Source organism: Lissotriton vulgaris, chromosome 1_1 (genome assembly GCF_964263255.1).
Source record: "Lissotriton vulgaris chromosome 1_1, aLisVul1.2, whole genome shotgun sequence".
Lineage (NCBI taxonomy): Eukaryota > Metazoa > Chordata > Amphibia > Caudata > Salamandridae > Lissotriton > Lissotriton vulgaris.
The window spans coordinates 1,055,087,722-1,055,102,814 of record NC_141685.1 but is presented as its reverse complement, the minus strand read 5'-3'; the positions used below and the strand labels follow the sequence as shown (position 1 = coordinate 1,055,102,814).

Genomic DNA, 15,093 nt, shown 5'->3' with positions numbered 1-15,093 from the left:
GACACTCTGTTCATCACCACCCCCTTTTGTAAATCTACTCAAGAAACCAACAGCGGACCCCACCGACCTCAAGAACTACCGCCCCATCTCGCTCCTCCCGTTTCCAGCCAAAGTCATCGAGAAGACCGTCAACAAGCAGATGGCCGCCTTCCTCGAGACGAACGGATCCCTCGACCCCTCACAGTCCGGCTTCCGAGCCAAACACAGCACCGAGACTGCCCTCATCGCCGCCACCGATGACATCCGAGCCCTGATGGACAATGGAGAAACAGCGGCCCTCATCCTCCTAGACCTCTCCGCGGCATTCGACACGGTCTGCCACCGCACCCTAGTACGGCGCCTCAGCAACATCGGAATCCAGGACAAGGCGCTGGAATGGATCATCTCCTTCCTCGACGGAAGAACACAGAGAGTCCGCCTACCACCGTTCAAGTCAGAGGCCTCCGAAGTCATCTGCGGCGTCCCTCAAGGATCATCTCTGAGCCCCACCCTCTTCAACGTCTACATGAGCCCCCTCGCGGCCATCGTACGCAAACACAACCTCAGCATAATCTCCTACGCCGACGACACCCAGCTGATCCTCTCCCTGACCAACGACCCCACCGCCGCCAGAGCCAACCTGCACGAAGGGATGAAAGAGGTAGCCGAGTGGATGACGACCAGCCGCCTGAAACTGAACTCGGACAAGACGGAGGTCCTCATCCTGGGCCCCTCACCCTCCGCCTGGGACGACTCCTGGTGGCCTCCCGCCCTGGGCACCGCACCCAAACCGACAGACCATGCACGCAACCTGGGCTTCATCCTGGACTCCTCCCTCTCCATGACCAGGCAAGTCAACAACGTCTCCTCGGCATGCTTCAACATCCTACGCATGCTACGGAAGATCTTCTGGTGGATCCCCACCGAGACCAGGAAGACCGTCACCCAGGCCCTCGTCACCAGCCGACTGGACTACGGCAACGCCCTCTACGCCGGTACCACCGCCAAGCTCCAGAAGAGACTCCAGCGGATCCAGAACGCCTCAGCCAGACTCATCCTCGACATCCCACGAACCAGCCACATCTCCGGACATCTGAGAGACCTTCACTGGCTCCCCGTCAACAAAAGAATCACCTTCCGCCTCCTCACCCACGCACACAAAGCCCTACACGACCAAGGCCCGAGCTACCTCAACAGCCGAGTCAACTTCTACGCTCCCAAACGCCACCTCCGATCAGCCAACCACGCCCTCGCCGCCGTCCCCCGCATCCGAAGAGCGACTACAGGAGGAAGGTCCTTCTCCTACCTGGCCGCCAAGACCTGGAACTCCCTCCCGACCGACCTGCGCCTGACCCAAGACCACCTCTCCTTCAGGAAGAAGCTGAAGACCTGGCTGTTCGAGCAGTAGCCCCCCCCCCCCCCCCCCCCCCCCCAGCGCCTTGAGACCCTACGGGTATGTAGCGCGCTTTATAAGTGTCATTGATTGATTGATTGATTCCCCTACCACTGTTTTGACAAGTTTTCTGTTTGCACTGGGGAGTGTCTTTGGCATAATTGGGATGCTAAAGTGGGTGGGAGACGGGAGTGGGGGATTGCGGGCATTTGAGAAACACTGCCATAATCCACAGTGCATGCAAGCACGTCATTGTTCCTATAGGGAATTTGTTCTGGACACAAGTAGATGGTACAGTACACATATACGGGACTAGGATTGTGAATAGGCTGGGAAATGAGTGACACACTCGTGTCGGACAAATTACGGCTTATCACCTGGAATGTGTGGTGTCTCAAAAATCAGAAAAAGATACGGCAGATGCTGGCATACTTCACGAGATTACATATCGATATTGCTTTCCTCCAGGAAACGCACATAGATCCACAAACCTCCACTCGCATAGGCCAGAAATGGACAGAATCCGTACACGGGGCATCATATTCCTCGTACTCAAGAGGGGTCCTTATCTTAATTCGTAAAGGGGTGAATTTTAAAGTTGAACAGGTTCACCCAGATAGCAACGGGAGATACATTGTGGTGACGGGCATACTTAGAGGGCAGAGGGTCACCCTCCTCAACATCTATGCGCCAAACATAGATGATCCTGACTTTTACCACACAATATGGCAGAAAATTCACGAGCTTCCAGAGGTCCTGTTGTTGTGGGGGGGGGGATTTCAACCTCGCCTTAAATGACGTTGTAGACAGGTCACCCACCTCGGCAGAAACACACAAACGCGCTTTACAAAAATTGTGAGATATCATGTTGAATAACCACCTAACAGATCTGTGGAGAATGAAACATCCGACCCAACTAGAGGCCACGCACACAACGGCAGCACACAGCAGTTGGTCCAGGATAGATTATTGGTTGGGCTCCCTAGATATATCATTATGGGTGGAGGATGTCTCTCATTTGCCCCGCACGTTGTCTGACCACAACCCGGTGGTGCTCACCCTAAAAATCCCACACTATGTACCACCACCATTCAGCTGGAGATTTAATGGGAAAGCACTCCTAGATCCCTTATACACGGAAACGATTAGGAAAGCAATCATTGAATATTTTGAACTGAATGCACCATCCACAGACGACCCTGGGCTACTGTGGGAGGCTTTCAAAGCCTCCATTAGGGGAATTTGCATCAGCACTACTGCGGGAATTTTAAAAGATCTGCGTCAGCAGCTAGTTCAGCGGGAAGCTCGGGTAAAAGCCCTAGAAGTAGAATATAATCAAACGCACAATCCCACCCTGTTGGGGGACATAAGAACGGCAATATCGGAATATCAAGTAAGTGCGGAAGAGGAGCTACGATACATATCCAAACGCCGTGTGACCAGAAGTTATGGTGAGGGGGGCAGGGCGGGAGCAGTCTTGGCAGACAAAATATGCGCCAAGAAACCCCCTCCTGTAGTACAGGCAGTTAGGGACGCGGGGGAATTCTGAAACACGACACGCAGGGAATACTGAAAGCGTTCATGCACACTTATGGGAAACTATATACAAGGGAAGACACAGCGACAAGTGCGGAAATTGCACAGTACTGTGACGATATAGCACTTGCTTGGCTTTCCGATGCACAGTGCTCATACCTCTCCTTGCCCATCACGGTGGAGGAGATCACCGAGGTAATCCGGACGCTGCCCAACAGAAAAGCGCCCGGCCCGGACGGGTTCATGAGGAAGTTCTATAAGGCTTACGTAGACCAACTAGCTCCTCATATAGTAGCAATGCTTGGAGATGCCCATGAGAAGATGCTATTGCCAAAACACTACAAGAAGTAGTGATTTTAGCCCTACTCAAGCCAGACAAAGATCCCGAATACTGTGACTCATATCTGCCCCTGTCCCTCATGAATGTGGACACTAAAATACTATCTAAGTTACTAGCCAACAGACTGCAGCACCTAATGACAAGATTAGTGCTCCCTGATCAATCCGGTTTTATCCCCACACGTTCCACATCCCACAACACTAGATCGCTGTTTGGTTTATCGCATTACCTGCTTCCCACTATTAAAGCAGCCGCGATTCTGTTAGATGCTACTAAAGCATTCGACACCATAGCGTGGACCTACTTGCACACGATCCTACACAGGATGGGGTTTCCTCCAATGGGTGAAACTGCTATACACTGCACCCACTGCTCGTATACGGATCAACAAATACATTTCCGATGCAATACCTATAGAAAGAGGCACTAGACAGGGATGCCCTCTATCCCCACTACTGGTTGCCATTGCACTGGAACCATTAGCATGTAAATTACGACAGGGACACCATTATTCAGCGTTACAATTTCCACAGAGGCCGCTCCACATATCATTGTACGCTGACGACATGCTACTGTACGTGCGAGACCCGGCGGCTAATCTGAACCCCTTGATACGGGAATACGCTAAATTTGAGAGACAGTCAGGACTTAGAATAAACTGGGCCAAATCGACCATCATTCCACTGACTGATACCACACAACGCTTTAATACAGGCTACCCACTAGAATGGCAAACGGACCCGGTACGCTACTTGGGGGTTTGGTTCCACAGGAACCCCGAAGTGGTACTTTGCACGAACTATGGGAGGGTGATCACAGCCATGAGGAGAAAATAGAGAGATGCATCCAGCTGCCTCTATCACTAGCGAACCGATTGGCGATAGTGAAAATGGTGCTCCTTCCTAAGCTATTATATTTATTCAATAACATCCCCATCAAACCTCCAATGACGGTATTTCGTAGGCTGACTTCAGTGACACTGAGGCTGATCTGGGTTGGGAAAGCGGCTCAAATTGACTTACACTCGTTGACATTACCATTCTCACGAGGCGGGTTTAAGGCTCCTGACTTCCTTTTGTATTATTTGTGTGCCCAGGCTCAATATGCCCATTATTGGTACCCTAAAATACCTTATCTCACGCATGTCGCAATTGAAGAAGGTGATGCCTCCCCAGTTCTGCTGGACGCCATATTGACACACAAGAGGCCCCCATTACACAAATTGGACATTAACACTGTAGACGCAACGAGTGAGGCTTGGAGACTCATAGGTCAAAAAACGAACAACCTTCCATTGTATGCCCCACAATTGCCGCTTCACTACCACCCAAACATATCAGTAACGCAGGAGAAAGTGGGAATGGAGTTACTCAAACACGTGGGAATAGACTCGATGGGTGACCTATTTCAGGATGGGGTATTTAGAACGCTGGAAGATCTGTCCTTTGTGCAGAATCAAACAATGCTTTTCAAATTCACATATCGCCTACAGAGGGCAGTGAAGGTCCTATACCCTACATACCCAGCAGAACCACAACCGTCGAAAACACTCCAACTACTGCTCACATCTCCCACTCACCTAGTGTCCAGATTGTACATAGAGCTGCAATCAGAAATAGGGGACACAGCTTACAAGGCATTACGAAAATGGAACAGTTGTCTGGATACTCCGCTGACTGAGGATGAATGGGCCGCCACGGGCACGCTTACAGAATTATTGACACCAAATGGTAATCTACGCATGATACACATTAAATACTTACATCAGACTTACCACACCCCGGTAAGATTACATAAATTTGGCCTACGAACTGACTCCAAGTGTCAACGGTGCGGTGCTGAGGCGGCAGACTTTATACACCTTGCCTGGTACTGTCCTAGCGTGGCAGAATATTGGGTGAGGGTGATGCGAGCACTGGGAGATATGGTGGATGTTTTGATAGAATGCAATATTAAGACGTGTTTGTTGGGATTGATGCCAGGGGTTCGAGCATTAAAACGTAAATTCTGCGCGATAGCTCTACTTGTGGCTAAACGCAGAGTATCAATCACATGGGGCAGTAAACATACACCTCAATACAAACACTGGATACAAGACCTAGTCTATTGCAGGGACACTCTGAAGACGTACGAGGAAGAACTACCCCTAAGATCACGCCCCAGGGACTACTGGACGTACCTCATTTCCTATCTCAAGGAACCCGATGTACAACTGTGAACTGAACAATCTGTATCATGGGAGGAATAAGAATGTATTCAGCGTTATATGTCTTTTACTACTGTACAAGAACAGGCGCTATTGGAGGAGGAGTGTTGTAATGCAGTGGATATGTAAAGTGTTATGTACTGTATGTTTGACACAGGATGTCATTGCAAATTTTTTAAATGCCAATAAAAAAAAAAAGGGCCAATTCACAAACATATGGCGACGCACCACCTCCAGATAAGGAGAGAAAAAAAGGTTAATAAAGCAGAACGAATGAGAGTGGCCACCCAATCAACCAATCATTGGCTGATTGCATATTCTATTGCCTCCTCTCTAGAGATGATAGCCCTATGTGAGATGAGGGAGGACATACTCTAATACCTCCCAGATGAACATAAAAAAGGATATACATCAAATTGCTTCAGAGGGTAAATTAATATCTAATACTGCAATTTGCTGTGAACGCTGCTGATACTGCAGCTAGAGGGATACATTCTAACGTACTATTACGCAAGCATGTTTGGCTTCGGAGCTCAGGGTTTAAATCCTAAGTCCAACAAAAGCTCTTGGCCCTCCCATTTGATGAGGAACATCTTTTTGGCTTGCAAGTAGATATCCTCCTTCAGAAAATAAAAAAAGATAATGAAACAGCTAAGGCCATGGGAGCGCTGCACACGCTGTCTCTCATCAGGACTCCTGTTGCCGCTCTTCTTACTGTGAAGGTTTCAAGACCACCTCCCCTGAAACCTCTACCTCCAATCAGTGGACTCAGACCCAAACCACAACTCCTAGGGATTACTATCAAGGCTCATACAAGGATAACAACTCCAAAGGTAGAGGTAACGGCGGATTTACAAAACCATCCACAACAACCACGAAGGCCTGGCTTCCCAGTCATTCCCCCCGATCACACTTCACCTGTTGGGGGTCGACTACAAGGGTTTCTTCCTGCCTGGCGGAATATCACCTCTGACCAGTGGGTGTTGGATATTATCAAACGTGGTTATTGTCTTGAGTTCACTTCCACACCTCCCAACATTCCACTCCGCAAACAGACTTTCCCCACAACACCAGCAGTTGTTCAGAGAAGTGCAATCACTCCCCAAAAAGAGAGCTATAGAATCTGTTACACTACACCACCATGGCACAGGGGTCTATTCACTATATTTCCTTATTTCCAAAAAGGACAGGTCCCTCAGAGACCAATCTTGAACTTTAAACCACGAAACAAATACATTTTCTCAGAGCACTTTCACATGGTCACTCTTCAAGATATCATTCCACTGTTACAACAAAGGCGACTTCATGGCCACACTTTGCCTTAAGCACGCCTACTTTCATATTCCTATTTACCCGGCACATCGCCAATATCTACTGTTTCTAACAAAAGGTCAGCACTTTCAGTTCAAAGTGCTCCCATTCGGGGTCACTACCATGCCCTGGGTTTTTACCAAATGTCTCATGGTAGTAACTGCTCACCTGCACAGGCAAAGCATAAATGTCTTTCTATATCTGGTCGACTGGCTCATCAACAGTGCTTTCAACACACACAGGCCACCATAAATCTACTTCACCAACTAGGCTTTACAATCAACACCTTAAAGTACAACCTCCAACCCCTTCAAATGCAACCTTACCAATGGGCGATTCTCAATTCACAAGTACTTATAGCTTACCCAAACACTGCCAGAATACAAGAATTCCAGGTACTCATTCCACAATTTCAACCAGGTCAACAGGTAACAGTAAGAACAGTCCTGCATCTCCTCTGCATGATGGCTTCATGTATAGCCATAGTACCCATGCCAAACTGAACATGCGTCCGTTGCAGGAGTGCTTATCGCACCAACGTACTCAAGCGAAGGGTCAATTGGAAGATCTAGTGTTTGTCGGCTGTCAAGCTTGCCACACTCTGCAATGGTGCAACACCAACAACCTGTTAAAGGTAGATCCTTCCGGTTCTTGGCAGCTCAGAACTGGAACAAACTCCCTTTAAAACTCCGGATGGACACTTCTGAAGTTAAGTTTAAGAAGGCGCTTAAAACCCATTTGTTCTTAGGTTAGTCAAGCGGACGCCTGGTAACGCAGTCTGGGCTGCTCTCTCACTGTAGCGCGGGGACACGCCGAGATGGCATAACCATGCGCTTTATAAATTCTTTTATTATTATTATTAAAAGGACAGTCTTTCCTAGACTCAGTTCCGCAGAGGACAGTAACTACTAACACATCCCTTACAGGATGGGAAGCACATTCCCAACATCTAACTGTCCAAGGCCACTGGACACCCAGTCAGAGAGATCTCCATATAAATCACCTGGAGTAACTAGCTGTTCACTTGGTAATGAAAGACTTCCTTCCTCACCATTAAATGGCAAGGTACTCCTCATCAAGATGGATAAATGTAAATGTATGTAAATGTATTGCGACTTATATAGCACACGTATCACCCGAAGGCATCAAGGCGCTTGCCTTGGGAACCCATCCTGGCTTTTTCCCTGTGAGATAACCCCTACTGGGCATCCCTGATGGTGAAAGCCAGGCATCCCGCAGCGGGTGGGCCGCCGTAGTGGAGATTAAGCAAGCTATTGCCCAGAGTTGCAGCGTGGGACCCCATGATTAGAGTAGGCACCGAGGCGAGAATTATCGAGTCCGTGGACATTTTTGGGCTCAGGACCCTGCCGCGTCGGGAATTGAACCCTGGTCCCGGGCCAGACCTCTGCATCAGGGTCTGCCGCTCTAATCAGTGAGCCACACTCCTCCACATGACATCCATGTATTATCTCCAAAAGCAAGGGGGCACCAAGTCACTAGAGCTTTCCCATTTAGCCCAGACCATTTGGAAGTGGGGTGTCCCATACAACATTCACCTGTTAGCGGAGTATCTCCAGGGAGTGGACAACAACTTTGCAGATCGCCTCAGTAGGAGGCTCCAACAAGCCACAAGTGGGAACTCTACCCACAAAGTAAGTACTTGTCCAATACTTCCTGCGTTGGGGACAACCACAAATAGACCTCCTCACCATAGTAGAAAATGCCAAAGCTTTGTCTCCATGTTCTCACACCTACAATCCAAGGGCAACACACTATGGATGAGTTGGTCCGGGATATTTTCTTATGCTTTTCCACCTCTCCCACGGATTTCATTTCTGGTTTGCAAGTTACAGCAGCCATCTCATCCTGGTACCTCCCAGTTGGGCACGGCAACCATGGTTCAGCACACTTCTTGAGCTGTCAGTAGTTCCCCGTAAAGCACTGCCAAACAGGCAGGACTTTCTTATAATACAGAACCGTGGAGAAATCAGACACCCAGACCCTAGATTACTCAACCTTGCAATCTGGCTCCTGAAGTCTTAAAATGTGGCTACCTTAATCTCACACAACAATGTATGGCTATTCTTAAAGAAACACGCAGGCCTACTACTTGATCCTGTTACGCTGCCAAATGGAAAAGATTTGTTCACTATTGGCATTCAAAACACATTGTTCCCTCAGCAGCTAAATTACAGGACAATGTTTGCTACTTATTTCACTTACATAAATGTGGTTTAGCATTTATAGCTATACGTCTACACCTAGCATTGGTCGCTGCATATCTGCAAAATAGACCGCACACTTCCCTATTCAAAATTCCGGTTGTCAAAGCCTTTCTGGAAGGTGTTACGAGTCATTCCTCCTAGAGTGCCACCAGCTCCCACGTGGAACTCAATATAGTATTAACAAATTATTGGGCACACCATTTGAATTCCTACACTCCTGCCCCCTCCAGTTTCTATCCTGGAAAGTAACATTCCTAGTTGTTATCACTTCACTCAGATGTGTCAGTGAGCTTCAGGCATTAACTTTAGAAGTACCCTTCTTCCAAATACATAGTGATAGGGTTGTAATTTGCACCAACCCCAAATTTCTTCCTAAGGTGGTCTCTTAATTTCATCTTCATCAATCTATTCAACTACCTCTCTTTTCCCAAGGCTATCCATATGTTAAATGTAAAAAGATATCCCATGTATTACACTAACAAGACTAAATAATTTTGAAAATCACCACAACTATTTGTCGCTTTCTCAAAACCTCACAAAGGCAGGGCCATTTCTAAATGAGGCATTGCACAATGGATTGTTAAATGCATCCAAACATGCTATGCTAAAGCTAAAACAACTTTACCCATTCCTCCTAGAGCTCACTCCACTCATAAGAAAGAAGCTTCTATGGCCTTCTAGGGAAACATACCCAGAGCTTACTTTTAAAGTGGCTATATGGTCTACCCCCACATACATTTAGAAAACATTACTGTGTAGATGTACTGCCCTGTTAATAAGTCAATGTGGGCCAAACAGTCCTACGGACATTATTTCAAATAACTGTAATTCCCACGGCTAACCATTGTTTATAGAGGAAAACTGTTTTACAATCTATGCTAAGCATGTGTATCTACAAGCCTCAAACGGAATATATTACTCGCCCTGTAAGCATCTGTTTGGGGCATGTTGTGCTGCAGATTCACATATGCCCACTCTCCTCCCTGGACACCTGCGTTTGTTAGTTATTTTCACAATTTTTTCACAAACTCCTTTTGCATGGACATCGCTTTGTACTATGCTTTACTTGACATTATATCCTCACCCATCATGAGGGAAAACAGGGAGGAATGACACCACCTCGTGTCTCAAGGACTTTTTTTCAGAAGAAAAACAACTTGCACACAAATGAGCCCAACACTAGATGGCGGACGAATGCTAAGCATGTGATCCTACAGCACTACATGCCACGAACAGGTGCTTACTGGGTAAGTAACATTTTCCTTACATGCCTATGTGACTTATTCTTCAGCTACAGGCTACAAGGACACTGTGGCTTTGTGAACGACCCAGTCCCGAGCAAAGGTTCTAATACTGGTCAGGAGTGGAGATTTTCAAAATGAACTATGTGATTCAAAGTCCCCAGTAAATACTAAGCTTGATGGTTCACTACAATCTGTCAGAAGAAACCCAAAACTATCTCCATGGGTACAGTTGGCACGGTTTGGTAATTTGTTGCTTTCCTTATATTGGGGGTTGAAGTTAAAAATTATTGTACTGAAAGAAAATCGAACTAACAAACATTCTTATTTTGCTGTAGTTTGTGTGTGTGCCAGAGATGTAAAGTCCCCTATTTTAGATGATCTAGTTAAAAAAACTATTTTATTGCTACGTATATCTGATTTCTGGTGTTGAATATGAAATGACTAATTCGAAGTGGCTCACCCTTTTCTTTTTGTATCCAACCACTTCCCCTCTCCTTCCTCTCACTCCAGATTTCCACAAGGATTCAGAGTCAACAATGACCAAGAAGAAGGGAAAGTTTAAACCACTGAAGGCTCTGAAGATGCTCAGCTCGAAGCCAGACCCAAAACCTAAGTCTCAGAAAGACAAAAGCTAGGGACTTGTTGAGAAGATAAGAAAGGAGCACTCTGAGAATAGGCTCTGGCAGCCGGTGCAGGCCAATAGAGCTGTGGAGCTTCCTAGGCATCACATCTGAGTGTCCCCATCATATCACCAATGCAAATGACTCCTGAATGAGACTAACCTATCCTTACTTTAAGACCACTTGCAGGGCAGGAGGACAAGTAGGGGGAAGGTGTCTGGAGCTGGACACAATCTACAAGGGGAACATTGGCCTGAAAAGGCAAACACCTCCTCATGGGGGTGTGGAATAGCTTCACTTTTCTGAGCAGTCAAAAAGTGACGTGCAATGGAAATCCTGACATTTTTCAAGGTGGTAAAGCAAATTCATTGCTCAAGATGCCGTAAACAAGTGCAAGGGCTTTTTGAGGCTATCATCCTCTGCAGCTAGAGCCCCTTTGTTTTATGCTCTCTGTTGACCTCTTGAATGGGCTCTGTCTGGTGAAGGCCATGGGTGAATTGAGTTGTGCTAACTACTAACTCTCCTGCCAGGAAGCAGGCACCCACTCTGTGCTTTAGCCTCTGTTGAATGAGGCGTCAGTGGATAGTTTCCTCAGGATTTGGAGGGCAGGGCTACCATCTGCTACTATTCCTAACACATCGGAATCACTCTATCATTCCGATATGAGACCTTTATGTTAAAAACATGCGGCCTGCCTGGGTACAGCTCTGCTGTCTGAATCCAGATCATGCATATTTATGAATCCTGAGGGATAAACCTGCCGCCTATATTACTGACTTATACCAATTGGATACCTTGATGTAGAAGGTTTTCAGAGCTGTCAACCAGACATCTGGATATCAGATGTTGGGCTTAAATTCTTCAATGTGGGCAATCTGGCAGAACAATACAGAATCAATTATCACTCTGCCATCTCTGGTGAGATAACAATTAGGTCTTTAGAGTGCGCAATTTGTGAAGAATCTGTAATGGGGATGGTTTAGGGTGGTTTGTGCTGGGGATAGGCATCTGACTTACAAGCACTTAGGAGGGATGATTTTTGCAGTCTCATTACTCAACACTATCCTTTACCTGCCTCTGCTCAAAGACATAGACCATTATAGGCTCCGGGTGAAATGTGCCGCAGAAACAAGGGATAACCCTTTCAGAGGAACAGAAGCAAGGACCATGGGGCAGGAAGTTTCTGAGTAGCTCACACATTACCATGGGGCAGGAAGTTTCTGAGTAGCTCACACAGTTCTCCTCAAAGGAGATCAGCTTCTACTGTGCGAGACATGTAGGACCAGATAGGATTTTCTCTTTGGTATGGAATGTTTTAGGACCACAGGGCAGACAATACATAAGGGTAGTCCCAATTCCTTTCAAAGAGGTATACTGTTGGAAAGTGGGTGGTGGCGTGGCTCTAGAAACAGGCACTTTACTGCCCCACTCAGACGTGATACTCTTGGATCCTGGAGAGGAAGGTTTTGCAGGACTAGAGAAACCATAATTGAAGAGACAACTTTTATATTGTTCTTAGGGGAAGGTGAGCAATAACCGGCCACAACTGCACTCAAATAGACTGACTGTTAGAGGGTCCTGTGTCAGAATATGCAAAAGCACAGAATTAGGCACAACTCTGCAAAGAGTCAGACTGTTTGTGTTTTCTATTCCGATAAAACTCTACTCAAACAGCTAAACTGTTGGAAGGTTCTCCAGCACAGGACTAAACAATGGTATTGAAGAGCCCAAATGTTATTTGGTTTTGATCCTGAAGGTGCCACCATGGCATAAGCAGGTGTCTTCAAAAAGAGTAAACTGTGATAGGATTAGAAGGCATGAAATGCTGCAAGGTGGGAAAACTCCCCATACTCCGATGTAATACTTTAAAACTCTAGGGCAGACCATGCCACAGGTCTAAATCCACATCCAGTCAAAGAGACAGACTGTTATTGAATTTTAGGCCGTAAGTGGTACCTGAGCAAAAACAGACCTACTCAAATAGATGGTTATAGGTGCCCAGCCGTGAGATGCCTCACAGATGGAAAGGACCCCCAGGGGAGAAAGCGCCACAGGCCTTGACACAACTCCATTAAAGAGATCATGTGCCACTGGAGGACAAACAGTCCTGCTCAGAGAGACAGACTGCTAGTAAGTGCCTGATGGGTTCCAGGGCAGACAGGGCCTTAAGACTAAATGTCACCCTGTTCAAAGAGCTAGGCTGGCGTTTCCTTATTGCATCACCAGACAAAACCACTTAGCTAATCCACTTAGAGATGGTTTGCTATAGGATACAAAGATACAAATCGATGACTGCTAGTGGGTCCTGGAACAGAAGGTGTCACAGGTCAGCCTTACCCATTCTTCAAGAGCCAGACTGTTCAAGGGTCTTTGATAGAAGGTGCCATGGGACAAGATGAAACTCTGCTCAAAAGACTGGTTGCTATGGAGAAGAAGGGGTCACAGCTTTCCTTAAATTTCACCAGAGCTATACTAATTGGCTGATCTCTAGCTTTGAAGACTAAATGTAGGATATGTCAGATGAGGGGTTGAACTGGGGGTGAAGACGGTTCAGCTCTTTGCATTTTTCCGTTATACTTGAGACAACAAAAAACAAGCATCAAGAGCTGAGATAATTTTTTGCCTTTGTTTGAGGTGGTGGGTTTGTGGAGTATGCTTAGTGTTATTTATGTTAAGATTTTTACGTTTTTATGGTAGAAGCCAAAGTTTGTCCATTGGAGGAGGGGAACATCCTTTACAACGCCGATGTAACACCGCAGTTCCCTTACGACGCAACTTTTACAACGCTAGTTGTAACAACTAATTGAGCTGGGGGGGCGCTCCAGGATAGTAAATAGTTTAATTTACTATCCAACTCCTTCCCTACTATCCACGGGGACTGGAGTTGGAATAGTAAATTAAACTATTCACTATCCAGCCCCCAACAACGCAAGTTGTGGTAACGACTTGCGTTGTAAAACATGCGTCGTAAAGTACTGCGATGTAAAACATTGCGTTGTAACGACATACATCCATTGGAGGATGATCATAGCTGTTGCTGTTATGGACACGTGGTCTGTCTCATTGAAAAGTGTTGGTGCCTCGATATTCATCATTTCAATGCAGACTTGCTAGACATCTCTCCTGCCACCTTTTATGATCCTGCTGCTTTTGCTGCAGGGAAAAGCATCTTCCTCAAAAGCGGCAGTGGAGGGGTATATCAAGGCTCATGTGTCTGTGACATGCCTGCATGGCAATGACCCCTCCCTGAGCTGTTTGTTTTTAAGGGTTTGTGCATATATACATGTATTTCAAGTTGTTTCTTGCCTGACAGTTGCCTTTTTTTTAAATATACATTGAAACATATTTGCCCCTACCCATAGATAGTTCCATTTCACATTTGTGCCCTGTTGTCCTTCGATGCATAGTGCGCTACCTTGAGCATTCCTGTTTTAGTTTTCAAAACATCTTTCACTTTTCTGTTACATGTACAGCCAATGGCCTTTCATTCCCTGCTGCCTTTTTGGTTTGAATTCAGACCTGCACTGTTTTTATTTGGAGGGTTTGGATGGGGTTCAATGGCCTATTTTTTGATCAAATTCTTAGTTGCGACAACAGACCGCAAGGCCAAGCTTTGTCAGCTGACAGTCTCTACCAGACACAGAGCATTTGGGTACAGCAAAGTGGTCTTTGGAAAGCCCACATAGGACTTGGACACTGAGAGAAGGGGTAATGACCCTTAGACATAAACTCTGTTGTATCCCTCTGTTGTAAAATCTGACGTTTTGCTGGCTGTGGTCGCTGCCATTGTACCTTGTTTGTAAGACATTGCACTGGATAAAATTACCTGGGACCCAACCTGGGATCTATGTGAATAAAAGCTGAATTTTAAACCTGTGTCTCTGTCTGTTAACAGTATATTTAGAGCAGCTGGTTGGTGATCAAAACAGAGTGTAAGTAAGTAAGTAAACGTTTATTGTTTTAGGTTAATTAAAACCATTACAAAAAAATACATTGAAAGCACGTATCCTCAGGTAAAAGTTAAAAGAAAAAGTTAAAAACAGAAAACTGTAGTTGTAAAAGTAGTAGTGCTAAAAAACAGTGTGATATGGGAGGTGAGCATTGTTCATTGCGTCTTATCTTGGCCATAGTTCCTTAGGTCTGGTCAGGGGCGAATTCATGGCTTATTAGTTTCAGCTCCACTAGTTTCAGGAATTTCACCAACTTCCCATTTAGTGGCGGAAGACCTAGATCAAAACA

General features: G+C 46.2%; 1 protein-coding gene across 1 annotated transcript in view; it reads left to right on the top strand.

The window, feature by feature from the left end:
• Nucleotides 1-14,726, top strand: part of MICALL1 (MICAL like 1) — a 428,596-nt gene extending 413,870 nt beyond the window's left edge. The window contains exon 17 of the mRNA XM_086962863.1: nt 10,745-14,726. Within this exon, the coding sequence (XP_086818989.1) occupies nt 10,745-10,869 (125 nt within the window). The 3' untranslated portion in view covers nt 10,870-14,726. The remainder of the gene's footprint in view (nt 1-10,744) is intronic.
• The last annotated feature ends 367 nt before the right edge of the window (nt 14,727-15,093 follow it).